The sequence below is a fragment of the Lampetra planeri genome, chromosome 44 (assembly GCF_965212315.1).
Source record: "Lampetra planeri chromosome 44, kcLamPlan1.2.h2, whole genome shotgun sequence".
Taxonomy (NCBI): Eukaryota; Metazoa; Chordata; class Hyperoartia; order Petromyzontiformes; family Petromyzontidae; genus Lampetra; species Lampetra planeri.
In genome coordinates this window covers 9,201,506-9,229,469 of record NC_136150.1, presented here as the reverse complement: position 1 = coordinate 9,229,469, position 27,964 = coordinate 9,201,506, and the positions used below count along the sequence as shown (strand labels likewise).

Genomic DNA, 27,964 nt, shown 5'->3' with positions numbered 1-27,964 from the left:
CCCCAAGCTGGTCAGTGATGGCTTGTAAAGGCAAGAGACGTCGAAATATTAGACAGCACAACGGTGGATGTTGTTGCACTGTCTCTGCTGCCCATCACGTAACCCCCCCCCCCACTGCCCATCACGTAACCCCCCCCCCCTTCATGTAACCCCCACCACTGCCCTTCATGTAACCCCCCCCCCTTCATGTAACCCCCCCCACTACCCTTCATGTAACTCCCCCCACTGCCCATCATGTAACCCCCCCCCACTGTATTCATATTCTTAGGTTTTTTCGGTAAAGTCAAATAGGTAAAACATTAAAATTAATAAAAGTAAAATTAAATAAAAATCACGACGTTTCGGAGGCAACACAAGCTTCCGTCTTCAGGTGGAACCGTCACAGCCACGACAGCATCATGTAACCCCCCCCACTGCCCTTCACGTCACCCCCCCCACTACCCATCATGTAACCCCCCCCACTACCCATCATGTAACCCCCCCCACTGCCCATCATGTAACCCCCCCCACTGCCCATCATGTAACCCCCCCCCACTACCCATCATGTAACTCCCCCCACTGCCCATCATTTAACCCCCCCCACTGCCCTTCATGTAACCCCCCCCACTACCCATCATGTAACCCCCCCCACTGCCCATCATGTAACCCCCCCCACTACCCATCATGTAACTCCCCCCACTGCCCATCATGTAACCCCCCCCACTGCCCTTCATGTAACCCCCCCCCACTACCCATCATGTAACCCCCCCCACTGCCCATCATGTAACTCCCCCCACTACCCATCATGTAACCCCCCCCCACTGCCCATCATGTAACCCCCCCCACTACCCATCATGTAACTCCCCCCACTACCCATCATGTAACCCCCCCACTACCCATCATGTAACCCCCCCCACTGCCCATCATGTAACCCCCCCCACTGCCCATCATGTAACCCCCCCCACTACCCATCATGTAACTCCCCCAACTGCCCATCATGTAACCCCCCCCACTGCCCTTCATGTAACCCCCCCCACTGCCCTTCATGTAACCCCCCCCACTGCCCTTCATGTAACCCCCCCCACTACCCATCATGTAACTCCCCCCACTGCCCATCATGTAACTCCCCCCACTACCCATCATGTAACCCCCCCACTACCCATCATGTAACCCCCCCCCACTGCCCATCATGTAACCCCCCCCACTGCCCATCATGTAACCCCCCCCACTACCCATCATGTAACTCCCCCCACTGCCCATCATGTAACCCCCCCCACTGCCCTTCATGTAACCCCCCCCACTGCCCTTCATGTAACCCCCCCCACTGCCCTTCATGTAACCCCCCCCCACTACCCATCATGTAACTCCCCCCACTGCCCATCATGTAACCCCCCCACTGCCCATCACGTCACCCCCCCTACTGCCCATCACGTCACCCCCCCCCACTGCCCATCATGTAACCCCCCCACTGCCCATCACGTCACCCCCCCCCCTCTGCCCATCACGTCACCCCCCCACTGCCCATCACGTAACCCCCCCCCCTCAGCCCATCATGTAACCCCCCCACTGCCCATCACGTCACCCCCCCCCCCCTCTGCCCATCATGTCACCCCCCCACTGCCCATCACGTAACCCCCCCCCCTCAGCCCATCACGTCACCCCCCCCCACTGCCCATCGTGTAACCCCCCCGCTGCCCCTATGACAAGCTGTTTGCATTGTGATCACCCATCCAAGCACCATACAGGCTCACGCCTGCTTAGCTTTGCGTGATCGTATGAGGTTGGGAGCATGCGGGTGATTTGGTGGGGGGCGTGGTTTACTTTGTAGAGCGATCATTCCTACAACAACTCACAGCCACAACTTGCTTTTAATTATTATTCTTTTTTAACTGCATATCATCGTTTATGTTTACGTTTAACGATTTGATGGCGCTATGGGTGGCAGACAGGCGCCACTAGTTAACCAAAAGATAATTGACTCAACGACTCGTGATGACGATCGCTTGTGTTGTGATCGAAACGTCGTAGTTTTTTGTTATTTTCTTTGAACCTATATCTACGTGACTTTACCGAAAGACCCAAGAACATGAATTGCTGCAGTCACGAAAGCTTTAAGTCAAGATTTACTTTGCAGGGTTCGATGCGTGTGACGTGCGAGTCAATACGAATTGATGAATTCTTACAACCCGAGTTAGTGCTGTATCATTCTATAGTTAAGAAGTGCTCATTTAATTCTATACAAGTATTGCCATATTTGGGAGTACGATGGGTAAAGCTCTGCGTGTGAGAGTGTCCCTGTCTGCGTGTTTGCGTGTGTCATCAGGTTTCACACTTTGACGTCCGTATCTCCCTGGCTTTTGTTACCACATGTGGGTCTCCCGGACTTCAGAGATGACCTGGTTTGCTCGTTGCAATGCCTGTTAAAAGAAAACAAAAGAGATAAATAGACAGTGTAGTAAAGTACGACAATAAAATCGACTGCGTAGGTTTTCGCGGTTGTGCTCCTGTGTGGCTCTCAGATGTTTTTGGGCTGTACCACGTGTTGTCCAGTGCGATGTCCGACGTTTAATTCTACTTGCTGGGAGGCTTTTTCGGGAACTGAGTTGAGCGCTCACTCTCTCTGTTGCAATGTTCGGCTCACGTTAAATAATAACATGGCATAGTATTTGCATTATGTAAACCATAATCTAACACAACTATTCATTGTTTCGAAGTGGATTTTAAAATATCAACCTTTGCTCTCAATGGGCCCTTAAATGGTTCTGGGAGTGGACTCGTCTCGTCGTCGCTGTCGTCTTTGCCGCCTTCGTCGCTGCCGCCTTCATCTGATAATTGCGCGGCCGGACAGTTGTTGGCTGTCTCGGTTGACGACGTCGGTGCCACGCGGTCAGGGTGGTGTCTAGGCCGGGCTGTACGGCAAAGTGGTCGAGATAGGAGGTGATCCTCTGAGTGTGAGCGGCCGCAATGGTGTAACAGAATAAAAGAGAAGGTGCCTCCTGCAACTACCTCGTCTCCGACTGTGTGCGACACACACACCGACCACTACACATGCAAATTGGTACATCTACAAAAATAAAATGGAATTGAGAGCAACAATGGATGGCACAGGTTGGGCGGCTGCCCGGCACGTCACCTGCAGCATGCAGAGGGCCTCGTTACGGCGCTGGGCGATGTCCTCAGACTCCACCAGAAGGTCGCAGAGGATATGCGGTGTGTAGAGCTGCCCTACCAGCTCACTCTGCAGATGATCTGTGGGATGCACGGAGGCACATGGAGACATACGGATACACAAACCAAATGGGGGTCTCCCTACCTAGCCTGACACGGACCGCTGGGGCGAGTACTGTGAGCGAGCACCAACTGAGATCCCCACACACACAGAGACACGCAAGACTAAAGTCCCTCTTCAGCATGGTACACTATAAGGACAAGTGTTGTTCGTGAGCACCAAAGACAAAGGTCCCCCCCGATAGCCTTAACAGATTATTGGAGCAAGTGCTATTAGCGAACACCTATTCATGCCGGCACGGCACACGAGGGGGTGGGTGGCCAGCACCACACCCGGGCGCCTTTGTCTCCCAAGTTGCAATGTTTACACACCACATTAGGTACTCATTTGAGGCTGAGTAGACCTAGGGGAGGCTAAGGACCGGTTCAGATACTCGTCACTGGTGTTGGCCATGAGCCGGAATCAAACTCGGGTCGCTAAGTGTGTAGTGCAGCGCACTAACCATTACACCACCACTCCCACAGTGAACACCTAACAAACGTACATACTCACACCTCTTGTGCAAACTCATTTGTGTTGAACAGCTACAAGAAAAGAGCAGTTCACATTTTGTCTTAATTTCTTTTTTGCAAATGCTAAAATGCATTTGCAAAAAGGCGTTAAAATGCAGTCATCATTTGAATGTAAATGTTTACCTTTGACAAAATTCACCAGGAAATTCATGACGGCTTTCGGAACACTAGGAACACAAGAATAATTAAAATCAATCAATTCTCCACATCTACATAATTTAATTCCTCCAAAAGGTCACTTAGAAGCAAGGTTGGCTATGTACGGTATAAAACAAGTTAAACATACATACGTACTTAGGAAGTGAGTGAATGGTAGTTTGATAAAGTGGATCGAGTTTGGCATAACTACACAAAACATCGTGCTATAATTCCATCTTATATTTTTTATATAGCACCTTATTCCAAGGCACTTTGTAACAATTATACAAGTGTACATAAGATGTTGGTGGTTCAGATAATAAAGAGTGGGGTTATTAAAAGTATTGGTGTATAGTTGTGGTGACAGGAGAACAGGCCGGAGTGGTTAAGGAGGGTTTGGGGTAGTGATAGGGGTTGGGGTAGAGGTTGGGGTAGTGATAGGGTAATGATAACGGTTGGGTTAGGGGTTGGGGTAGTGATAGGGGTAGTGATAGGGGTAGTGGTAGGGGTTGGGGTAGGGGTAGTGATAGGGTAGTGATAAGGGTTGGGGTAGGGGTATGGGTTGGGGTAGGGGTAATGATAGGGGTTGGGGTAGTGATAGGGGTAGTGATACGGGTTGAGGTAGGGGTATGGGTTGGGGGTAGGGGTAATGATAGGGGTTGGTGTAGGGATAGGGGAAGTGATAGGGGTTGGGTTAGGTGTTGGGGGAAGTGATAGAGGTAGTGGCATAGACGGTTACGACTTGCAACCTTTTTCAATGTAAAATTGTCTGCATTTACAGTGATATTCCAAAAGACCTGAATCGCCCAGCTGAGTGGCAGCTCAGTTAGAACCAGCGGTGAAGAAGTAACATGTACAAAGCTCCCGCTATGAAACTTATTATTTCTGTAGAACCACTTTCACCACCGTTTCCCATGCAGAAACATCACGGTATAAGGAACAGCAGCTGTTCTGGAGAGTGCTTGTACACAGGTGTGGTGCTCTGAAAATTCCCGGTACCGCGTACCGTCGTCGTAGATTGGCACAATTCAACAAACGGTTAAGAGGTATCGGGCTCGCAATCGCATGTTACACGAGTGTTCAATCCGAGTCTAGCGTCGACCAAGCCCTTAATCACTCCGCGAGTTGATAAAATGAGTATCAATTTGTCGGGAAGTCAACAGTGGTTGTCCCCTGCACAGACTCATCTCTGCCATATGAATGGGATCACTCAAACCACCGCTGGGCAAAGGGAAGCTCAATTGAACCGCTGAAGAGATCCGCTCTAGTGGAGGGTACTTGGCCTACTCTTCCACGCTGGCCAAACCTCTTGAAAAAGATGGGAGGAGTACCCACACTTTACCCCACCACACGCGTTCTGCCAATCATGCTGCTGTGTGGCTAGAGGCGGCGGGGCGGGGACGGCGGCGTGATGTGGGGGTAATTTGAGAAAAGTGTCGTTTCGACCGCTGCAGCGGGAGATGGAATTTAAGGGGCGACCTCTGCAAATCCAGTGCGCCGCCGGGGACCGTTAGGCCACAGTGGCAGCAGAGCCTGAACGACCTACGGGGTGCTCCCTAAGAGGGCTCTCGTGCAACCGACCGTCCGGCCAGCCAGCCGAGCGCGTCCTCACCTGTCCTGGATGTTCTTGCGCACGATGAGGAAGTAGGACTTGATGAGGTGCTCGATGACCTCGCAGTCGCGCTGCTCGTGCGACGTCAGCTTCCGCGAGGAGGGCACGGGCTGCGCGCACACGGAGCAGCAACGTGGCGGGCCGCGAGAAGCGGAGGAGGAGATTAAGGGTGCGGTTTGGCAAAGTACACGGGGGGGGGGGGCGAGGTGGCCGGGTGACGAGGTGAGAGATGTTGAGCTGGCACTGCTGAGATCCTAGAAGCCAGATTCCAGCTGCATGTGATTCAATCGCGTCCTCAAATCTAGTGTGGTGATGAGCTCTGCTGGGTCACCAATAACTGCACTTAATTAGATTAAATTCTAGCTCCGAGAATGGAAACTATCTGCCATGTGATGAACATTTCTCTCTGCAGCAGGAGCACCGAATATGGGCTTCAGGTGCTTGTGTTTAGTTTGTTGACCTTTCCCCGCACCTCCCATTAGCACGGTTGGTGACATATGGTGCAAAAGAAGTTCAATATACATGCATTAAAAAACAAGATAATCAAGTGAAGCGAGTTTTCTTTTCATATCATCTCAAAAATCCATTGAGCACGTCGAGTATGCAAGGGTGTCCAGGGTATCAACTGATATGTGCCTTGCAAACACGGCATGGCATGAGTTTTAACATTTACGGTCTCAGCCCAGTAAACTGTTTTATTGCCAGAAATGATAAAACCTATTTTTATTTTTTCATACTTTTGATACTGGCAAAAAGTTTCCATTTTGTAGCTGCTCGCCCCGAGCTATAAATGCTCTGATAGTGGCATTGTCCTTGTACTGGTCGCCTTTTGGCATTCTCTGGTCTAACACTGGTGGTGAGACGAGGCCATGAAGAAGGCTGTCTCTCGTGTAGGCCAATCAGTTTCAAAGACAATGCAGATATTATCAGAGCATGTTTTTTTGCATTTTCAATTCAAGTACGTGTGGTGAATTCAGACTTGCAAAAGGTGCTTGAACATCTTAACACCTCTTTGGTTCTTTCGGTAAAGTCACGTATAAAGATAAAATAATAAATTAAATAATAGCATACGACGTTTCGATTGCAACACAAGCAATCATCATCAGGTATAAAGGAAATAGCAACAAAAATCTAACCAGAAACTATAGACAGACATATAAGCAGACAGATATCACCAAGATACATAGAGAGAGAGTAACACAGGCACAGAGAGGGAGAACGTCTCTGTGGCGAGGCCTTAAATAGACAGAGGGGGCGGGGGCGGAGAGAGAGAGGGGTTAGAGAAAAAATGAATATGTCAATGAGTGCGGCGACGCGTGGTCAATTACGCAAGCTTGAACATTAGGGAAGAGGGAGAAAGAACACACTAAATTAAATAACCTAGCAAAATATCGAAATGTTATGTGTTGTATTACATAACATTTCGATATTTTACGCAAGCTTGAACATTAGGGAAGAGGGAGAAAGAACACACTAAATTAAATAACCTAGCAAAATATCGAAATGTTACGTGTTGTATTACATAACATTTCGATATTTTGCTACGTTATTTAATTTAGTGTGTTCTTTCTCCCTCTTCCCGAATGTTCAAGCTTGCGTAATTGACCACGCGTCGCCGCACTCATTGACATATTAATTTTTTCTCTAACCCCTCTCTCTCTCCGCCCCCGCCCCCTCTGTCTATTTAAGGCCTCGCCACAGAGACGATCTCCCTCTCTGTGCCTGTGTTACTCTCTCTATGTATCTTGGTGATATCTGTCTGCTTATATGTCTGTCTATAGTTTCTGGTTAGATTTTTGTTGCTATTTCCTTTATACCTGATGATGATTGCTTGTGTTGCAATCAAAACGTCGTATGCTATTATTTAATGTATTATTTTATCTTTATACGTGACTTTACCGAAAGAACCAAAGAGTAATTCCTGCAGTCACAAAAGCTCCAAATTTAAGATCTTAACACCTGTTTTATTGCCAAAAATGGTAAAACCTATTTTCTTTCAAAACCCACCACGTTAAATTTGGGCCTACACCTAATTTGTCTAAATTCCAACCCTGATAATGTAAAATATCGGGTTGGCTGTCACGCGACAAACATTGCTTTCTGTGGCAAGGTGGGTGGGTGCTTCTTCCCTACTACTGGTGTGAATTAGAGATCTCAGAAGAAGATCCGCGGTGTCTGCTTTTGTGGGCTGTTCTCTAACACGAAGGGTTGCATGCGCTGCTGCTCCGCAGGATCACCGGATGGATTCTTCGCCTCATAAAAGTGACGTCGCGAGTGCAATTCGGACAGGAAGGGAAAGGCAACAAACACTAATACAATAAAACAATAAAACTTTCTCCAAACCCAGCGATAACGCGGGCGGCCTCACCACGTCCATCAGGTTAATGGCGGCTCCTCGATTGCCGTGGCCCGACGGTGCAGCATCCTGCATTTTGAGCCGACTGTCCGTGGCAGAGACGGCGTTCGCAGAGGTTGTGGTGACGGCGGTGGTGGCGGCGGCGTTGGTCTGGTGGCAACCCCACCGTGGTGAACCACGCCAGCCGGGCTCCATCGGAAAATCTAGACTGCGGCTCCCCTGCGCTCGCACGATTCGTTCAAAGAGACTGGTGACGCTGACTTTGCCATAGTCTTGTCATCAGTTGTCCTCACAGTCATTCTTGTAATCCAACAATGCTATCATTGAATGAAAACGCCAAAAGGCAAACAGTACAAAGACATTGTATGTATCGGAGCATTTATAGCTCGGGTTGAGCAGCTACATCATGGGACCTTTTTGGGTGGCATGATACAAAAAGTTCCAACGCTGCTGAGACTAGGCCATAAAGAAGGCTGTCTCTGGTGTAGGCCAATCGGTTTGACAACGCGCATATTATCAGGGCATGTTTAAATGTTCACCACAAGTACCGTGGGTGGTTAATGTAGACTTAATTCCTTGAAAAAGGTTTCTATTTGGTGTTTGAACATCTTAACACCTGTTTTATTGCCAGAGAGGGTAAAACCTATTCTTATTTTGCATACTTTGCTACTGCCAAAAAAGGTCGCGTGATGTTATCACTGTAATCATTACTGCAGGGTTTCCCAATCTCCAGTCCTCGTGACCGCCCACCACCACGCTACGACTTTCCACATTCACCAAATGACTCCTCCCATTTAAATGAACCCGTTCCACATGCTGCACGCGCCCAGCGATTGTTAAACACGTCCCACGTGACGCACTGAGCAATTAACGGTGTCTGCGTGAATATAGGCGATTCAAATTAAATTAAATAATATAATATGACGTTTCGATTGCAACACAAGCAACTATCATCAGGTACAAATGAATGAGAAAATAAACATAGTAAACTTGGAAATATAATACAATACAACACAGAGAGTCGGCCAACAAAACAGTCAACACCCCACCTGGTTGATTACGTTCTTCCAAAGATTGCTAAATTTTAAAATTTGTCTCTCTCTCAAATTTCGCAATCATTGGAAGAACGTAATCAACCAGGTGGGGTGTTGACTCTGTGCTGTATTGCATTAGATTTACAAGTTTACTATGTTTGTTTTCTCATTCATTTGTACCTGATGATGGTTGCTTGTGTTGCAATCGAAACGTCGTATGCCATTATTATTTAATTTAATTTCATATTCTTGGTTCTTTCGGTAAAGTCACGTAGAAATAAGTGTACACGTTTTCTACGTGAAATTTACAAATAGTGCTTTATGCACTGGTTTGTGTCTCCAAGTTTGGGGCAATTCTTTGATAAATTTGGCCAGTTTGTTGTTTGTGCAGAATAAGTCACTAAATAACCAAACGACATGTTATCTCTCCACACAAAACAACAACTATGCTTTACATAGCCCATCAGCCCCACAGCCTTCGAGTAGTGCATAACTTAAGCAGCATTGATTCAGTACAAGCAAACCCTGTACCAGTTGAGACACACAGCATCTCACCAGCACAGACATGATTTCTTAAATTAATGCAAAAGAACTGGCAACTAACGTATAGGTCCCAGTGAGACATAAACACCCTACGGCACAAAATACTGTATTCATGAGCAACGCTTCATAGCGAGAACAACCTTAAACAAAAACATTCAATTCTTATCAGATCATCTTAACGCGGAGTTATTGTGACTTCCTGTTAAATAGACAGAGGGCCAGAGATAATGTAAACAGTTTCAATTTGAGTATGGAAAGCATTAACCTTTTTTTTACATGGACAGCACAAACTGACCTCCAGACTCCTGTCAATCATCGCCGAGATGAGAGACGCATCGACAAAGTCCGGGTGCTTGGTGTTGATGTACGCCAGCTCAATGGCCACCAGGTTGTGGACCTGCGAGAGACGTGCCAACCGAGAGACATTCACTCATTGTGTTTGCCCAGGAAAGGTCTCAACAATGCTCTTGACACTTCTCTCCTCAAATAGGCATCATTTATGCTTGTGTAGGGGTGTTAGAGAGAGAGCCCGTTATGCATGGCAGCTTATGGCAAACAAACACAGTGGGCGGGGCTACGTGAGTGCACGGGGAGATTCTCTCTACGACGTCCGCGCCAGGCACCCCGGGGGGGCCCCACCCCTCAGCGGGGGGTTGGGTATAAAAGGGGATGTATCGGAGGGCTCGGGGTTCTTGTTAAGCTAACCAGTGAAGACTGAAGACGTCTTAGCTAGAGCCCTGGACTCCCCTGGTTCGCCGTCCTTATCAGGGCCGAACAGGACCGAGCCAGCGGCGTGGTCCCGAGATCCAGAGCCGGTGCTCTTGTCAGCGCTGGTCTGGGACTCAAGGTACCGGGCCCGACTTACCAGTGTCGGGCCAGATAGCCTCCCCTAGCCCGTTAGAGGAGGACTAGGAGGCAGGCTAGGAAGTAGCTAGCGCGTGTATCCCCAGCTAGCCGGGTGAGGGGGCCGACACCCCCTCTAGTGTTGTATGCCAGAACCGTGCTGTGTGAATAAAACCCGTGTGCCTCCAACTCCGGCGTCCAAGAGACGTGAACTCTATTACACTTGTATGTTGAACTTCTTTCACACCGTACATAACTAATCGGAGGTAAAACCGTGACGCCGGCACACGACGGCCATCTCTTGCGAATATCATCACGGGATCATCAACATCCACCGTGAAGCAGACGGCGCGTACTGTAATTCTCTACACTGTACACCCACAGTGTTAATCAGGGCGGCCGCGAGATCCGAACCATGCACTGACCATGAGCAGCGAAGGCGCTACAGATAGGCCGTGTCACCACCCTTATAATCAGGTATGGGTCCACTCGGTCAAATTAAAAACACGATAGAAATTAAACAAGACACAGGATCAATAAAATATAATACAGTGCAGTACTCATATTACATAATCATCAGCAGCCTTGATCTATCTACTGGTGAAATCCTCCCCAAGTCGTCGCCAACACGGTCGTGCGTGTAATGGATCCATCGAGCACCTGCAGGCGAGCTCATTTCATCGGCTCCATCTTCCCGAGCCAGATGCAGTTGCCTTCTGAGGCCGCAGTTTCAAGGTTTGGTTCTGGCTCAGCGTGGCAAATGGAAACCCACCTGAACCTTGAGGGCCCTAGGCCAGCATGGCTAAGATGTGCCAGTGGAAAAAGTTGTATTCGCGCCGTGGTAGTTGATATCCAGGGGGAGGGACCCACCATCTCGTTTGTGAAGGGCAGCCGCTTTCTCAGCAGGGAGGTCACCACCTCCACGATGGCATCATGCAGCTTGGGAAACCGCAACAGCTCCTGTCAACACAGCACTCACAGCGAAGGTGGGACTTGGATGTCAAAAAGCCCTTGTGGAATCATGGCGTGCAAAAAAGGGGAATGATTATAAGACTGGCAGGAAAGCATTTGGGCTGTGAACTCATACATATGAACCTTTGGGCGTTACATCTTCTTTTGTAATGGTTTTCTCCGGTTACCTCCCACATAAAGTAAAACATTCAATAAGGTTAATTGGTCAAACAATATAGGGCCACTCCTGCCTAAAAAGTTTTGAGATTCAATGAGACTTTCCTGGGTAAATAAACAGCTCTTGCCCCAAAATGCCATTAAGGCTACACGGAGGACCTTTGTCTTTGTCTCGTAACGAGCGAGTCACCATGCCTGCCCGCACACCTGCGTGCTGTAGTTGCTGCAGTGCTGCACGATCCTCTGCATCTCCTCGTGCACCAGCTCCACGCAGCGTAGCCCCGGCTCCTCCAGCAGCTTAATCTGCCGCTTCACGAGCAGCTCGAACGACACCTCCGGCACGAAGAGCGCCGGCCGGGGCCCCTGAGCAGCGTGAGCGGGGTCGGAGTGCAGGGGACACAGACTGAGCACCGGCGCCGTGGTGGCGCACGACTGTAGTCCAGCGCTATGCAGGCGAGGACAGGCGATTGGCTTCACTCACAGGGTAAGGTCGGCCTACAGTTCCACGTCACTTTAGATCTCGTGTCGAACACGTGCGTATACAGTTGTTGTAATCAGTTAACTAAATTATTAATCTCCAGCGAGGTGTCTTAGCACAGCTGAGAGAAAACACGAATGCCCACTACCAGTTATCAGCACACGTAAATGAACAGGCCGTTTGTTAACCCACTGCTGGATGAGGGCCTTCCCACGCTACGAGGCCTGTGCGGCCTACTTGACGTCTTTGCTCTTCACCTTCACCACACTGCCGAGTGCAGGTTGGTGCACACTTCTCCTTTGGCAAATAAAATACTAAATTAAAATTGAGCCTTAATACTCAAAATGATTGCGTAAAATCATGTGTAAGAAAGGATTACTTTAAATTCATGCAATTTCTATTAGAAAATCTATTTTATGGCATTAAATTGATAAACGGCAAGTTGTGCGTGAATTACTGTAGGGAGCGATAGCGTAGCGATTAGCGTGCTGCGCTATGAACCCGGCGACCTTTTGATTCCTGCTCATCTCAAACACCAGTGACGATTACCTGAAACGGTCTAGGGCCTCCCTGAGGTCGTCTAAGCCTCAAATGAGTACCTGGTGCGGTTGGTAAACATCACCACTGGGGAGACAAAGGCGGTCAGACGTGGTGCTGGCCACCTACCCTCTTGTGTGCCATGCCGGCCTTGATAGGTGCACGCTAACAATAGTGTTAAGGCTATAGGGGGGATCTTTGTCTTTGTTAATGTGTGGGCCGCTAGATGTCATTTGAAAGTCCTGTTCGGGCAAACAGGAAGGAAAGGGTCCACCCCCCCCACCTCCCCTCTATGTCAGGAATCCGCACGATACTCGGATTCGGTTTCGTCGACAGCTAGCGACGTACCGTGGCGTTGCGGATGGCCGTGAGGACGTCCATGGTGGTGAGGCCACCCAAAGGGTGGAGAGACTCCAGCGTTCGTCCGAACGTTTCATGGAAAATGTAGCAAATCCTGGCCCCTCCGCACCTGCAGGTCAGCACGAGACGCAGACGGCGGGCGGCGTCGAGCGTCGCCAAACCTGGGCTCACGATCATCGTTCAGTAACTCCTGGCCTTCCCGAGCGCTGGTGCTCACTCTGCGAGTCAATGCCGCCTCAAACCAATCACGTCGCGGAGCTCAGGGACGCCCTGCAAGGTGATTGTGCCTTCGTCCCACAATGTGCCAGCCAAATATGTGTAGGGGTATAGCGCTTACTGCTGGCCAAAAAGAGTAACTGCGGTGCACGGCAGTACTCGTGTCAGCAGGCCCCAGTATATAGGAGAGGGGGACATCTCGGGGAAAGGTCACAGAAGGGGCCCATGGGGAAGTCCCGGGAACCCGCTAGTAGGTTCCAGTAGGGGGGCGTGGCCGGGGCGGAGCAAGGCCATGCTGAGAGAGCATAAGAGGGGGCCTGAGCGGGAGCCCGGGCTGTTGCTGGAAGTGGAGTCCCGGTCGTGCTGTTCGAGACCATCGTCGTCGCCATCTCGTCGTCGTCACTATCTCCTCCTCGTCGCCTCCGCCTTCACCATCCCGGGGTGCTGTTAGTCAGACAGCCTCGCAACTGTTCTAAGTAGTGCCGCCGACAAAAGACGGCCTTAATTATAATAGTGTGCACCCACGTAGGGTGTGTGTATATCCCGATGGTGCTTGTTAAATAAAGTGTCTCCAAGTAATACTGTCTCCGATCTGCGTCACAACATATGGATGATATTCCTTTATGATATACATGGGTTTATTTGGTGAGGAACACTTTGATTCTTGGATGGTGTGTCTGTTACTCAATAGCCACGATTAGGTAACATATCATCATGGCAATTTAAGAATTGGTCATCAGAAAACAGATTGTTTTATTTAACTGTCATCAGGCCCAATTGAGTTAAGTGCAGTGTACATCCCTTATTAACTCCATCTCTCTGGCCTTTATATTTATGAGCTATGATAAAAGAGTCATTTTCAGAAACGTCACCTAATATTTATTATTTCTGATAAGGCCACACAGTGTTATTGATGAATGTGTTGAGTTTTTTTGTATTAATTCTAACTGCCAACTCAGCATCACCTGAAATGAATTGCCTAAATTTCCTCTATTCTGCGCTATTTCTTCCTCCTGAACTGTTTCCGCTCAGGCCCATGCTCACAGTTGTGAACGTGAGCGCAGTGCTTGCTGCACCCAAGCATGAAGTATGCGTTTAATCTTGATGTCAACAGGAGAAATCCTTAATATTCTTGTCTCATCATTTTCTATGAGGTACTAGCTGAATGGAAAAAATGCAGCAGTTCTATGTAAAATTTGACATTAATAAAACAAATATAAGCACCTTATGACACAATTGAACGTAAAATTTACCAAACTCTGGGGAGAAGCGGTGGTGCAGTGGTTGGTGCTCTGCACTATGGACCTGGTGATCCGAGTTCCATTCCCCTGCCACGGCTAACATCAGTGACGCGTGGTATGTAAATCCGGCGGAAGGGACTCCGTCTGCCCCAATCCACACGTGGTAAAACAAACCTCTTGAGCAACGCTGTCCGCTCACGGCCATGGGTGCACTACCACTCAATCGGGCCCCGGCAGCCCCCGTGCCTCTGACTAGACTCAGAGTAAGTTAACAAGTTCGAGATCTCATGGAAAAGCACGGGTTTTGTAATGCTGGCCAACACGTGTTTGTACTCGAAAGCAATTCATTATGTATGTATGTATGTTTAACTTATTTTGCACTGTACGTAGCCAACCGTGCTAATCGGAGGTGCGGGATTATACAATCAGTGGTATGGGAGCAGACAGACAGCGGTTAGGGAAAAAAAGTCCTTTTACTCTGGTTTGTGTCTCCAAGTGTTGGGAAACGCTTTGCAAATTTTGGCCAGCTTTCTATGTGGTAAGGCCCTAAACAACACAACTTTAGAAGACACTTTGGTTTATATTGGATCGTCTTCACGAAGAGTTATCACGGACCCATGTTACGGACGGACGGATGTTCGGACACAGCTCATGGAATTGATAAACAAAATGCCGACTAAACGACCACTGCTATGGACGGACGCGTCTGTGGTCAAGCGGGGCGACTCACAGCTCAGAGGTCTCGATGTGCTTGGACGTGCCCTCGATGGTATGGCAGTACTCGCTGGCGAACTTGGTGACGATGCTGAGCAGCGTGGCACTGGGGTCGTCCACCGTCTCGCCGTAGCCGCTCAGCAGCGACTGGTACTGCGCCACCAGCACGTTCACGCGCGCCTTCAGCTCGGGCAGGCAGTCGCGGATGTGGTGCATGAGCAGCCTTGGTCAGCCGTGCGCGCGCAGGGTCCGGACCGTGACGTCACGTGCACAAAGGACAAATGCACCGTATTGGAGCCTTGAACAGACTGTTGTGGCAAGCGCTCTGAGCGAGCAGCACCTCTTAAGGTTGACACGACACACAAAAGGGGTGGGTGATCAGCAGAATGCTCAGCTGCCTTTGTTTCCCCAGTTTTTTGTTTAGACACTGCATCGGGTACTCATTGGAGGCTGAAAAAAGAAGTGCAGTGGTGCAGTATGTCGTCACAAACATTAAAACTAGCGGCAGGCCCAGGTCCGGTTCAGATATTCATTACCGACATTGGCATGCGAGTGGGAATTAAACTTTGGTTGCCAGGTTTGTAGGGCAAGTACTAAGTGTGGGTGGTGCAGCACTAAGTGTGGGTGGTGCGGCACTGAGTGTGGGTGGTGCGGCACTGAGTGTGGGTGGTGCGGCACTGAGTGTGGGTGGTGCGGCACTGAGTGTGGGTGGTGCGGCATTGAGTGTGAGTGGTGCGGCACTGAGTGTGAGTGGTGCAGCACTGAGTGTGAGTGGTGCAGCACTGAGTGTGGGTGGTGCGGCACTGAGTGTGAGTGGTGCGGCACTGAGTGTGGGTGGTGCGGCACTGAGTGTGGGTGGTGCGGCACTGAGTGTGAGTGGTGCAGCACTGAGTGTGGGTGGTGCAGCACTGAGTGTGGGTGGTGCGGCACTGAGTGTGAGTGGTGCAGCACTGAGTGTGGGTGGTGCAGCACTGAGTGTGGGTGGTGCGGCACTGAGTGTGAGTGGTGCGGCACTGAGTGTGAGTGGTGCAGCACTGAGTGTGGGTGGTGCGGCACTGAGTGTGGGTGGTGCGGCATTGAGTGTGAGTGGTGCAGCACTGAGTGTGGGTGGTGCGGCACTGAGTGTGAGTGGTGCAGCACTGAGTGTGAGTGGTGCAGCACTGAGTGTGAGTGGTGCGGCACTGAGTGTGAGTGCTGCGGCACTGAGTGTGAGTGGTGCGGCACTGAGTGTGAGTGGTGCGGCACTAAGTGTGGGTGGTGCAGCACTGAGTGTGGGTGGTGCGGCACTGAGTGTGGGTGGTGCGGCACTGAGTGTGGGTGGTGCGGCACTGAGTGTGAGTGGTGCAGCACTGAGTGTGAGTGGTGCGGCACTGAGTGTGGGTGGTGCAGCACTGAGTGTGAGTGGTGCGGCACTGAGTGTGAGTGCTGCGGCACTGAGTGTGAGTGGTGCGGCACTGAGTGTGAGTGGTGCGGCACTAAGTGTGGGTGGTGCAGCACTGAGTGTGGGTGGTGCGGCACTGAGTGTGGGTGGTGCGGCACTGAGTGTGGGTGGTGCGGCACTGAGTGTGAGTGGTGCAGCACTGAGTGTGGGTGGTGCGGCACTGAGTGTGAGTGGTGCGGCACTGAGTGTGAGTGGTGCGGCACTGAGTGTGAGTGGTGCGGCACTGAGTGTGAGTGGTGCGGCACTGAGTGTGGGTGGTGCAGCACTGAGTGTGAGTGGTGCGGCACTGAGTGTGGGTGGTGCGGCACTGAGTGTGAGTGGTGCGGCACTGAGTGTGGGTGGTGCGGCACTGAGTGTGAGTGGTGCGGCACTGAGTGTGAGTGGTGCGGCACTGAGTGTGAGTGGTGCGGCACTGAGTGTGGGTGGTGCGGCACTGAGTGTGAGTGGTGCGGCACTGAGTGTGGGTGGTGCGGCACTGAGTGTGAGTGGTGCAGCACTGAGTGTGGGTGGTGCAGCACTGAGTGTGGGTGGTGCGGCACTGAGTGTGAGTGGTGCGGCACTAAGTGTGAGTGGTGTGGCACTGAGTGGTCTCTGCTGTAGCACTAAGTGTGAGTGGTGTGGCACCGGGTGCGACTGTTACCTGTTGAGAGTCTTGGCGAGGTTCTTGGTTCCGCTGCGGTTGGCTAGAGCCGGGTACTTCCGCTGCAGGAACACATCTTCGTCTCTCAACGAGTCCGTCACGCTCTTGTTCTTGTTAATGTCGAGTTGACTCCTGCGTGAAAGAGCGCGAGAGATGCAGGCAAACACGGACAATTCAAAATATATTCATCAGCGCATTAAACTGATCTCACAAAGTAACTTTGTACAGAGGAATTCGTGTCCTCAAGTGAAGATCTAAGCCTCTATCTAAGTCTTGGTCGCATCATTTGTCTGCATCGCCAAAGTTACATTGCCTTTGCTGCTACTGCTGTTACTTATGCTGCTGAAAAGTGCTGCCCTATGACCAGCTCACCCGGAATGCGACCGATTTCGTCAAATCGTGGAAGCCAAACAGGCTTGAGCCTCGCAAGTGGCTGGATAGCGAGTGGAGCGGTGGGACAGCGGTTAGCATACGGTGCTATGAACACAGCAACCCGAGTTTTAATCCCCGACACGGCCAACATCTGAACCGGTCCCGAGCACCCTCTTCACCAACTCGCACTGACCAGCGTGAAGTACGATCACACAACCTGGCAGTGGTGGATTGAAAAAGGGCTGCACATTAAGGAGTAAGCTGGAGGTGATATGCCAGAAGCACTCAATTCATCCATTTATCCACATTGCTTCACTTGTAATAGGGGTCACCCAAAATTCCAGCAAACTCATCCTTGTTACACGCATTCATCCGCAGGCAACGGTGCGGTCGTCTGCATTCATTTTTTGCGACCCAGGTAGCGGATAATAGAATCCGCCAACACGGATAAGGGGGGTATAATTGCCCCTGTGGCCGCACCGTATCCCGTGGCCGCACCGTATCCGCAGCGTGACGGTGGGAGGAGGGAGCCTCACCGGTTGACGACCCCGACGATCCCCAGCTTGACGGGCACGACGCGTCCCAGCAGCACGTCCGTGGCGTCCGTGCCGGCATCCATGAGGTCCAGCTTGCTGACGACAGCCAGTGTACGGCGCCCTGCGCCAGCAGGTCGGCACGCACGCACGCGTACCCGTGAGGATTTGGTAGTGAATTCAATCATAACGATTGGCTCCAGATGCTTTTGACTGAAATTGTTTGGTATGAATGTTTAATATGGATGACAATGCTTTTATCATCATCATCATCAGCTGTGACCTGTCCACTGTTGGATGAAGGTCTTCACTTGCGATGCAATAATTAATCTGGCACCTGCACATGAGTTGCTTTCATCGCTTTCTCAGCTCGTGCGTGGAAGGACTGTGGAATTGTGGGACCACTAGCGATGGCGGCCTTGGGTAGCCTTCATCCAGCAATGGATGATGGCTGACGATGATGGTGATGATCACGAATCCAAACACTGATGCCCCGCTGACACGGTCAGAAAGCTCCCATTCCAGGCACGTACCGTCAGGGTCCACCTCACGAGCCATCTTGAGGGCCTCCGACGTAGCCATGTCCGTGTTGGCGGGCGTGACCGCCAGGATGATGGAGTTTGGGTTGGAGATGTAGCTGAGCACCATCTCTCGCACCTGCAATTCAATGTCCGGCGGCTGGTCGCCCACTGGAACCTGCGGGGAGGGGTCAAGGGGACGTTGAGTCCCACTGCCGGGTGAGGTGCCGACCCCCGTGGGGAGCGTGGTGACCCGGAGATATTTATCTCGTCCGCTAGAAATCCCGGTTGGATAGGAGGGAGAAGACGGTCATTGGGGGTGCGTGGCTTTCATGAGGATGGGGTGGAATCTCCGGCTCGTGTTTTTCAGGCTCGGGCTGACACACTGAATAATTGGAATGCCGCCAGACTCCCCACGAGAACCCACAAACGAGAAGCTTCTTGGCCATGACCGCGATCGCTCCGCCGGCTCCCAGTCCAATTCTGGACCAAATACCAAATCGCGCTGTCCTTCAAGATTTCAATCTACTCCCCTCCATACACTCTCCTATATATCCCCTTGTACCTCAACCCTCTGCGCTCCACGCACTCTCTTGTCCCACCCCTCTCAACTCGCTCTAAATCCCTCCACACAGCCTCTTACCTCTCCCCTCCTCCTAAACTGTTCCTCCCCTTGCACTCTCTGATCCAGCAATAAAAGGGTTTCTTTGATGAACCCACCCAGTTGGTCTCTGCTGAGCAGGTGGCTAATTCTCGTCTGCTGCCCCCCACCCCCCCCCATAGTCTTGAAATCTCGACCACCCAACTGTCCATACTGTCGGCCACTGCAACTATTTAAGTTTTGACTCAAGCCTTCTCTCTTCACCTCCAACATACGACCAACTTGTCGCTTTTTTTTTCTCTATAAAATAAGCACGCTCGCCGTGTCCGCGCGGCATCTTGAGATGCGGTCGCATTTAGACGCAACACACATGCACATTGCATTGCACCGTGCAACCAATGCGTCGTCACACGCGTACTGCATTTACAGGTAGCCACCAACCACACTTGCCAATGGATGTGCACAATATGTCCGACAGTTCCAAGCTCTTAGAACCCAAGAGACACATGAACGGATGAATGGCTGAACAAACAAGATCTGGCCGACTGAGGCTGTGTGCGGTGATTGCCGAGGACCTCTGTTGTAGTAGCATTGTGATCAAACGCCCACCTTCGTGATTCCTGGCAAGTCCACCAGGGTGAGACTCAGGACGTGTGGAGAGAAGATCTTGAGGTGGATAGCTTCTGAACAAATTCCCTGCATTTCAAAATGAAAGATTTTACATGGAAAGGTATTGTTATTTGGAGCACGTTACGTATATCCATGGCTATTTACTATAATTATTATGTGCGGGATAACCATATAACCTTGAATATGGCAGATCGTATTAGATGATTACAACAAGAAATAGCAACTTATATCCAGCCGTGACACAGTGAGCCATGGCAAGGGCGTGGGAAGCGAATGAGGGTTGAGCGTGGATAGTGCGTGGATAGTGCGTGGATAGTGCGTGGATAGTGCGTAGATAGTGCGTGGATAGTGCGTGGATAGTGCGTGGATAGTGCGTGGATCGGCAATCACCGTGTATGATTGGTGTCATAGGCTGTCGGGGGACAAACTGGGTGGGCAGCAGAGGGCAGTGCCACAAAATCCAGTTGTATTGCATTTCCGTGATCCCCGTCACCATCAACATGCGTGACGAGGTGAAATAAGCCGCACCAAACGTATGGCACTGGGACACCTTCATCCAGCAGTGCATCGACAAAGGGCTGCACGTGTGCCATGTGCAATCGTACAAAGTCTAACAATAAATTCATATTTCACGGGGCCTTTTTGCCAGTATAAAAAATAAGAATAGGTTTTACCCTTTCTGGCAATAAAGCAGGTGTTAAGATGTTCAAATACCAAATAGATACCTTTTTGCAAGGAATCGAGTCCTCATTAAATACACATAGTTGTGGTGAAGGCTGCCTCTGGTGTAGGTCAATCAGTTTCAAAGAATGCAAATATTATTAAAGCATGTTTGTTTGCATGTTCACCATAAGCATGTGCGGTTAATGCTGACTTAATTCCTTGCAATATGTATCTATATGGTGTTTGAACATCCTAACACCGGTTTTATTGCCAGATAGGGTAAAACGTATTCTTATTTTTCAATAAACTCATGTATTTGGAGATAATTAGTGTATCTCTCCAGCTAGGTTCCTTCCACGCATAAACGTTCACCAAACCCGAGTGACTGAAAAGAGAGTGAGGTAACACTCTTTGAATACTTTTAATGAATGCAGAGAGATCCACTTGCCTTGTTCGAACCCGTCACACGCTCGGTCTCATTTTCGATCTCCCTGCGGATCTCATCGAAGTCTGTGAATATCTGATCGAGGGAAAGACATTTTTGTTCAACAAAATATATACTGTACAGTAGATTTAGTAGACAATCAGATATGTAAGTGGGTGAGTGGAGAAGGCAGGTAAGTGGGTAGGCAGGTAGGTCGATGGTTAACCAGGTAATGTATGTATATATGTTGAATTCCTTTCTCACCATACGTAGCCAACCGTACTAATTCAAGATGCAGGTAAGTGGGGAGTTAGTTAAGTGGTAGATGGGATAGGTAGATAAATGGGAAAGTAGGAAAAATGGTTGGTAGGTAGGTAATTGGGTAGGAAGGTAGATGGGAGGGTAGGTGGGTGGGGAAGTTACCATGTTTTTGGTATGCAGAAATTTCCCCCATTCTTCTGCGTCGATCCCTAATGGGAAGAAAATGCAAAGCATCCTTTAAACAATATGCACAGCAGCTTACCGTCCAGTAACTTGCAGTTATTATATTTAGAACTGCAATATAAAAAGTTGCGAGTAATCATGTGCTCAAGTACAGTTGTACAAATGTGTGCATAATACAAAGCGGTAATTATTAGGTTGCGTTCATACATGTGATGTAAGGCTGCCATAGCACCAGATTCGTGAGGAAACACTCAGCTTGAGAAAGTAATAACTTTAAGAATATAAAATACAGTGAAAGAAAGGAAAGAGACCTTTATAGAGGTGGGCGTTCTTTCGGAAATGAACGTCTGTCGGCATTAATAATTTACAGAGGGAGAGAAAGAGACAGAATTATGACCACCTGTCAGCACAGAATCAAAAGATAACATCACAAACTCTTTATTAAGCTTACAAACCACTAGGTTTTTCAATGCTTACTCAACCACAATATTGCATTTTAACATATACAGTACTATAAAGTGTGTACAGTGAAGTTTCCTTGAAAGTATCAGACAATAACACGTTTTACAGGTTCAAGACAAAATCATTTACTTTACCAAGAACAAAGTCAGACCATTTGAATACTGAAACCTTGATGATGCAAAAAATAGAAGGGGTATAAAAACTACCGAATAAAACATAGACTAAAATTTGTTTGTAAAGTTAGTTTCTCTTCCGTATGGCTGCTGATGTAGATGCAGAGTAACAAGTACAATTTCACATTCAGGTGGTCAAGCCAGATAACTGCGTCAGGAGCAGTGGAGTCTATCGCTGTAATCTCTTCTTCATATTTGTGGGTCGGGCATTGCGTCATTATACGTTGTTTGGTCTGTTTAGGATGGATGACCAAAGCCACACGTGGAACAGTTTTTAATTTTCCATTTGTGCATCAGGTATCCGCATCTGCCATGGTTTGTGTGGATGTGGTTTAGGGTGGACAAAGAGCTTCGTGGAAGATCAAAACCAGGGATCTTCTGTGTTAGCTCTTTCACAAGGTGTTTGCTTTTGAGTTCTTTTTAACTCCATTCAGCTCTCCAAGCTTCATCGCGGTTTAACTTACAAACTAAGCAAACACTTACGTTGTTTCAAGAAGTTACAAATCTTTAAGCTGATTTTTTTCACTCGTTACTTCGAGGCGGCAGGGTAGGTTGGAAAGTGCTGCCCCCTAATGTAAGGCGCCGAGGTAATTTGGATGGATCTGAGAGGTAGCTCTGCAATATCCACTTCCGAGAACCATTCTCTAATACAAAGGCCTGCGCTGCTGTGCAAGAGACGGAATGAATACTTCGGCTATTGACACTATATGGATTGCACAACTCAAATACAATTGGGGGGAAAACAAAACACATATGAAAGTATATTTCTCACTTGCATGTAAGCAAATTTCACTGACATTGTAAGTAAGAAGCAGGGCCAACTGCAGATTGCAGGGCTGATTGCAGATTGCAGTGCCCTAGAGACTTGGCTGTCAGGAGGTGAGGTGAGGTTGTGAGGACTCGGGTGATTGTGTAGATTCTGGTGAGATTGTGGAGATACTGGTGAGACTGGAGATTCTGGTGATTGTGGAGATTCTGGTGAGATTGTGGAGATTCTGGTGAAATTGTGGAGATTCTGGTGAAATTGTGGAGATTCTGGTGAGACTGTGGAGATTCTGGTGAGACTGTGGAGATTCTGGTGAGATTGTGGAGATTCTAGTGATTGTGGAGATTCTGGTGATTGTGGAGATTCTGGTGATTGTGGAGATTCTAGTGAGATTGTGGAGATTCTGGTGATTGTGGAGATTCTGGTGATTGAGGAAATTCTGGTGATTGTGGAGATTCTGGTGAGATTGTGGAGATTCTGGTGAGATTGTGGAGATTCTGGTGATTGTGGAGATTCTGGTGAGATTGTGGATATTCTGGTGATTGTGGAGATTTTGGTGAGATTGTGGAGATTCTGGTGATTGTGGAGATTCTGGTGAGATTGTGGAGATTCTGGTGAGACTGTGGAGATTCTGGTGATTGTGGAGATTCTGGTGAGATTGTGGAGATTCTGGTGATTGTGGAGATTCTGGTGATTGTGGAGATTCTGGTGATTGTGGAGATTCTGGTGATTGTGGAGATTCTGGTGAGATTGTGGAGATTCTGGTGAGATTCTGGAGATGCTGGTGATTGTGGAGATTGTGGTGATTGTGGAGATTCTGGTGAGATTGTGGAGATTGTGGTGATTGTGGAGTTTCTGGTGAAATTGTGGAGATTCTGGTGAGACTGTGGAGATTCTGGTGAGATTGTGGAGATTCTGGTGATTGTGGAGATTCTGGTGAGATTGTGGAGATTCTGGTGATTGTGGAGATTCTGGTGAGATTGTGGAGATTCTGGTGGGATTGTGGAGATTCCGGTGAGATTGCGGAGATTTTGGTGAGACTGTGGAGATTCTGGTGAGATTGTGGAGATTCTGGTGAGACTGTGGAGATTCTGGTGAGATTGTGGAGATTCTGGTGATTGTGGAGATTCTGGTGAGATTGTAGAGATTCTGGTGAGACTGTGGAGATTCTGGTGATTGTGGAGATTCTGGTGATTGTGGAGATTCTGGTGATTGTGGAGATTCTGGTGAGATTGTGGAGATTCTGGTGAGATTGTGGAGATTCTGGTGATTGTGGAGATTCTGGTGAGATTGTGGAGATTCTGGTGATTGTGAAGATTCTGGTGATTGTGGAGATTCTGGTGATTGTGGAGATTCTGGTGAGATTGTAGAGATTCTGGTGAGATTGTGGAGATTCTGGTGATTGTGGAGATTCTGGTGAGATTGTGGAGATTCTGGTGATTGTGGAGATTCTGGTGAGATTGTAAAGATTCTGGTGAATTGTGGAGATTCTGGTGAGATTGTGGAGATTCTGGTGAGATTGTGGAGATTCTGGTGAGATTGTGGAGATTCTGGTGAAATTGTGGAGATTCTGGTGAGATTGTGGAGATTCTGGTGAGATTGTGGAGATTCTGGTGAGATTGTGAAGATTCTGATGAGATTGTGGAGATTCTGGTGATTGTGGAGATTCTGGTGATTGTGGAGATTCTGGTGAGATTGTGGATATTCTGGTGAGATTGTGGAGATTCTGGTGATTGTGGAGATTCTGGTGAGATTGTGGAGATTCTGGTGAGATTGTGGAGATTCTGGTGATTGTGGAGATTCTGGTGAGATTGTGGAGATTCTGGTGATTGTGAAGATTCTGGTGATTGTGGAGATTCTGGTGATTGTGGAGATTCTGGTGAGATTGTAGAGATTCTGGTGAGATTGTGGAGATTCTGGTGAGATTGTGGAGATTCTGGTGATTGTGGAGATTCTGGTGAGATTGTAGAGATTCTGGTGAGATTGTGGAGATTCTGGTGATTGTGGAGATTCTGGCGAGATTATGGAGATTCTGGTGAAATTGTGGAGATTCTGGTGAGATTGTGGAGATTCTGGTGAGATTGTGGAGATTCTGGTGAGATTGTGAAGATTCTGATGATATTGTGGAGATTCTGGTGAGATTGTGGAGATTCTGGTGAGATTGTGGAGATTCTGGTGAGATTGTGGAGATTCTGGTGAGATTGTGGAGATTCTGGTGATTGTGGAGATTCTGGTGATTGTGGAGATTCTGGTGAGATTGTGGATATTCTGGTGAGATTGTGGAGATTCTGGTGATTGTGGAGATTCTGGTGAGATTGTGGAGATTCTGGTGAGATTGTGGATATTCTGGTGAGATTGTGGAGATTCTGGTGAGATTGTGGAGATTCTGGTGATTGTGGAGATTCTGGTGAGATTGTGGAGATTCTGGTGGGATTGTGCAGATTCTGGTGAGATTGTGGAGATTTTGGTGAGACTGTGGAGATTCTGGTGAGATTGTGGAGATTCTGGTGAGACTGTGGAGATTCTGGTGAGATTGTGGAGATTCTGGTGATTGTGGAGATTCTGGTGAGATTGTAGAGATTCTGATGAGACTGTGGAGATTCTGGTGATTGTGGAGATTCTGGTGATTGTGGAGATTCTGGTGATTGTGGAGATTCTGGTGAGATTGTGGAGATTCTGGTGAGATTGTGGAGATTCTGGTGATTGTGGAGATTCTGGTGAGATTGTGGAGATTCTGGTGATTGTGAAGATTCTGGTGATTGTGGAGATTCTGGTGATTGTGGAGATTCTGGTGAGATTGTAGAGATTCTGGTGAGATTGTGGAGATTCTGGTGATTGTGGAGATTCTGGTGAGATTGTGGAGATTCTGGTGATTGTGGAGATTCTGGTGAGATTGTAAAGATTCTGGTGAATTGTGGAGATTCTGGTGAGATTGTGGAGATTCTGGTGAGATTGTGGAGATTCTGGTGAAATTGTGGAGATTCTGGTGAGATTGTGGAGATTCTGGTGAGATTGTGGAGATTCTGGTGAGATTGTGGAGATTCTGATGAGATTGTGTAGATTCTGGTGAGATTGTGGAGATTCTGGTGAGATTGTGGAGATTCTGGTGAGATTGTGGAGATTCTGGTGAGATTGTGGAGATTCTGGTGATTGTGGAGATTCTGGTGATTGTGGAGATTCTGGTGAGATTGTGGATATTCTGGTGAGATTGTGGAGATTCTGGTGATTGTGGAGATTCTGGTGAGATTGTGGAGATTCTGGTGAGATTGTGGATATTCTGGTGAGATTGTGGAGATTCTGGTGAGATTGTGGAGATTCTGGTGAGATTGTGGAGATTCTGGCGAGTTTGTGGAGATTCTGGTGAGTTTATGGAGATTCTGGTGAGATTGTGGAGATTCTGGTGATTGTGGTGATTCTGGTGAGATTGTGGAGATTCTGGTGAGATTGTGGAGATTCTGGTGATTGTGGAGATTCCGGTGATTGTGGAGATTCTGGTGGGATTGTGGAGATTGTGGTGAGACTGTTAGAGATTGTGGTGAGGCTGTGGGGTGAGGGTGAGGCTGTGGAGCGAGGGCTATACCGTCGCCATTGGACAAGTCTGCGGCGCGTCGCTCCTCGGGCGAGACGTGCGTGAGCTGCAGGACGAGCGGGCGGCGCGTCACAATGCCCGTGCCACGCGGAAGGAACCCACGCCCCACCAGCCCCTCCAGCACCGAGCTCTTGCCGCTGCTCTGTACCCACAAAGACCCCCCACGCAGCCACTGACTGATCAGAGCACGAGTGATCAATGACCTCAGGACGAATGATCAATTATGGCATTGTCAATAATCGGTGACACTCGTGTTAATTTCTCACAAGGCCCATGGTTAAAGACCACATCTTTAGTGATAAATAGTAAGATGACCGTAATTATGGGACTTGTGATCAATGATTAAATTATAAGTACTGTGCCATGATTCCTTATTTATAACCGATAATGCACGACCATCACTCGTGTTGAGTGATTAGAGGATCCATTATATTATCAATGATCATGAGGGCCATCATTAATGACTCATCATCAGATCTGATCAAAGGGAAATTACAGGACTGATCAACCACGTATTAAAGGATATTAAAAACACGCTCTTGGTTAAACAAACCCACCACCAGACGACGCAATTCTTGACACTCTTATCAAGAGAAAATACTCGCATTGCGTTAAACACAAGTTGTACACATTCAGCCCACTTAATGCTCTAATCTCTAGGTCTCCCTTGCTAGGTAGCCTCAAATATAAATGCCACTTCAGCAGGTTTAAGAGTCAACATAACGTGACATATTTAAATTGAGTCTATCCACTGCCGGATGACGGCCTCCCTCATGCCGTGTCGGTCGTAGGGATTGCGTTACCATCCTCTCACCTCGCTGGTCAGTGCGAGTTGATAAAAGGGGAAGTCCCAGGACCAGTTTCAACACTCGCCGTCACCGCCTGTTCGCCGTGGATATGTATCGATGTTCGCCGTTCGCGAACCACTGCTCCACTGCGGTCGCTTTGCGTGCGCGCGAACGTGCAAAGTTACCACGGGATGCGGGCTGACTCAAAGCAATGCGGGAGGTTATTTGACCATACTTCACCCCGCTGGTCAATGCGTGTTGGCGCGCTGGCACGGCGGGCAGCATAGGTATCCAGCACAACAATAGACGCTTGCTCCAAAGCCCACGGCCATCACCTTCTCCGCAGTCGTCCACTGATTGTATGCAGGAGTGGTAAAACCATTGCACTCAAGATAAATCAAGGCAACGCTGTAAATGCAGTCCTCACATCGCGGGTCATTACCTGCGTTCCTATGACCACAATCTGCGGCAATTGAATCGTCTCGGCTCCAACGGCGTTGAACACATCCTGTAGTTTATTAATCACCGGTATCAGCGCTTGCATTTTGTTTAATAAAATGAATATTTTAAATTTTATCAGCTTCTAATTTAAAAGGGTGGTGGTGGTGGGGGAGGCAAATGATAAAACAACCCCGTGCACACAAACTAACAGCGCCGCCGCATGCACCGCAATGCCATCCCACACGCAGCAGTCGCTGGGAGGGCACGCGCGTCGTGCACTGTACCGTACAGTGCGCGCGGGAGGATCTCAACATTTTACAAACGCGAACCGAGGGGAGGGGGAAAGCGGCGACCCGTAGCCCCGGGGGGTGAGGGTAGGTGAGGGTGGGTGGGGCACGAACTTTGACCGCCAATAAAAACGAATTCTAGATTTGAAGCTTTCGTGACTGCAAGGATTCATACTCTTAGGTGTTTTTTCGGTAAAGTCACGTAGGTAAAA

General features: G+C 48.9%; 1 protein-coding gene across 2 annotated transcripts; it reads right to left on the bottom strand.

The window, feature by feature from the left end:
* Positions 1–1,633: 1,633 nt before the first annotated feature.
* On the bottom strand, positions 1,634–27,946 carry LOC144732916 (dynamin-1-like protein). Of its 2 annotated transcripts, XM_078614583.1 has the most exons (19): positions 27,467–27,946; positions 26,228–26,378; positions 21,558–21,593; positions 21,226–21,272; positions 20,827–20,898; positions 19,695–19,781; positions 18,500–18,662; positions 17,970–18,090; positions 17,062–17,193; positions 14,997–15,203; positions 12,798–12,918; positions 11,642–11,797; positions 11,177–11,266; positions 9,759–9,860; positions 7,899–8,105; positions 5,531–5,640; positions 3,904–3,947; positions 3,113–3,228; positions 1,634–2,396 (listed from the first exon to the last, which is right to left on the bottom strand). In XM_078614583.1, the coding sequence occupies exons 1-19, from the start codon at positions 27,566–27,568 to the stop codon at positions 2,340–2,342; spliced, it is 2,121 nt and encodes a 706-aa protein (XP_078470709.1). In that variant the 5' UTR covers positions 27,569–27,946; the 3' UTR covers positions 1,634–2,339. The 2 variants fall into 2 exon arrangements, with proteins under 2 accessions (XP_078470709.1, XP_078470710.1); XM_078614584.1 differs by lacking the exon at positions 21,558–21,593.
* Positions 27,947–27,964: the final 18 nt, after the last annotated feature.

Bases quoted from the DNA above. Each gene is read 5' to 3' on its own strand.
- LOC144732916 (XM_078614583.1), bottom strand. From the start codon at position 27,568: ATGCAAGCGCTGATACCGGTGATTAATAAACTACAGGATGTGTTCAAC. The intron at 21,273-21,557 runs GTCTCTTTCCTT...TCTTCCCATTAG, and splicing joins GAACGCCCACCTCTATAAAG to GGATCGACGCAGAAGAATGG. The intron at 20,899-21,225 runs GTAACTTCCCCA...TCCCTCGATCAG, and splicing joins TTCTGCATACCAAAAACATG to ATATTCACAGACTTCGATGA.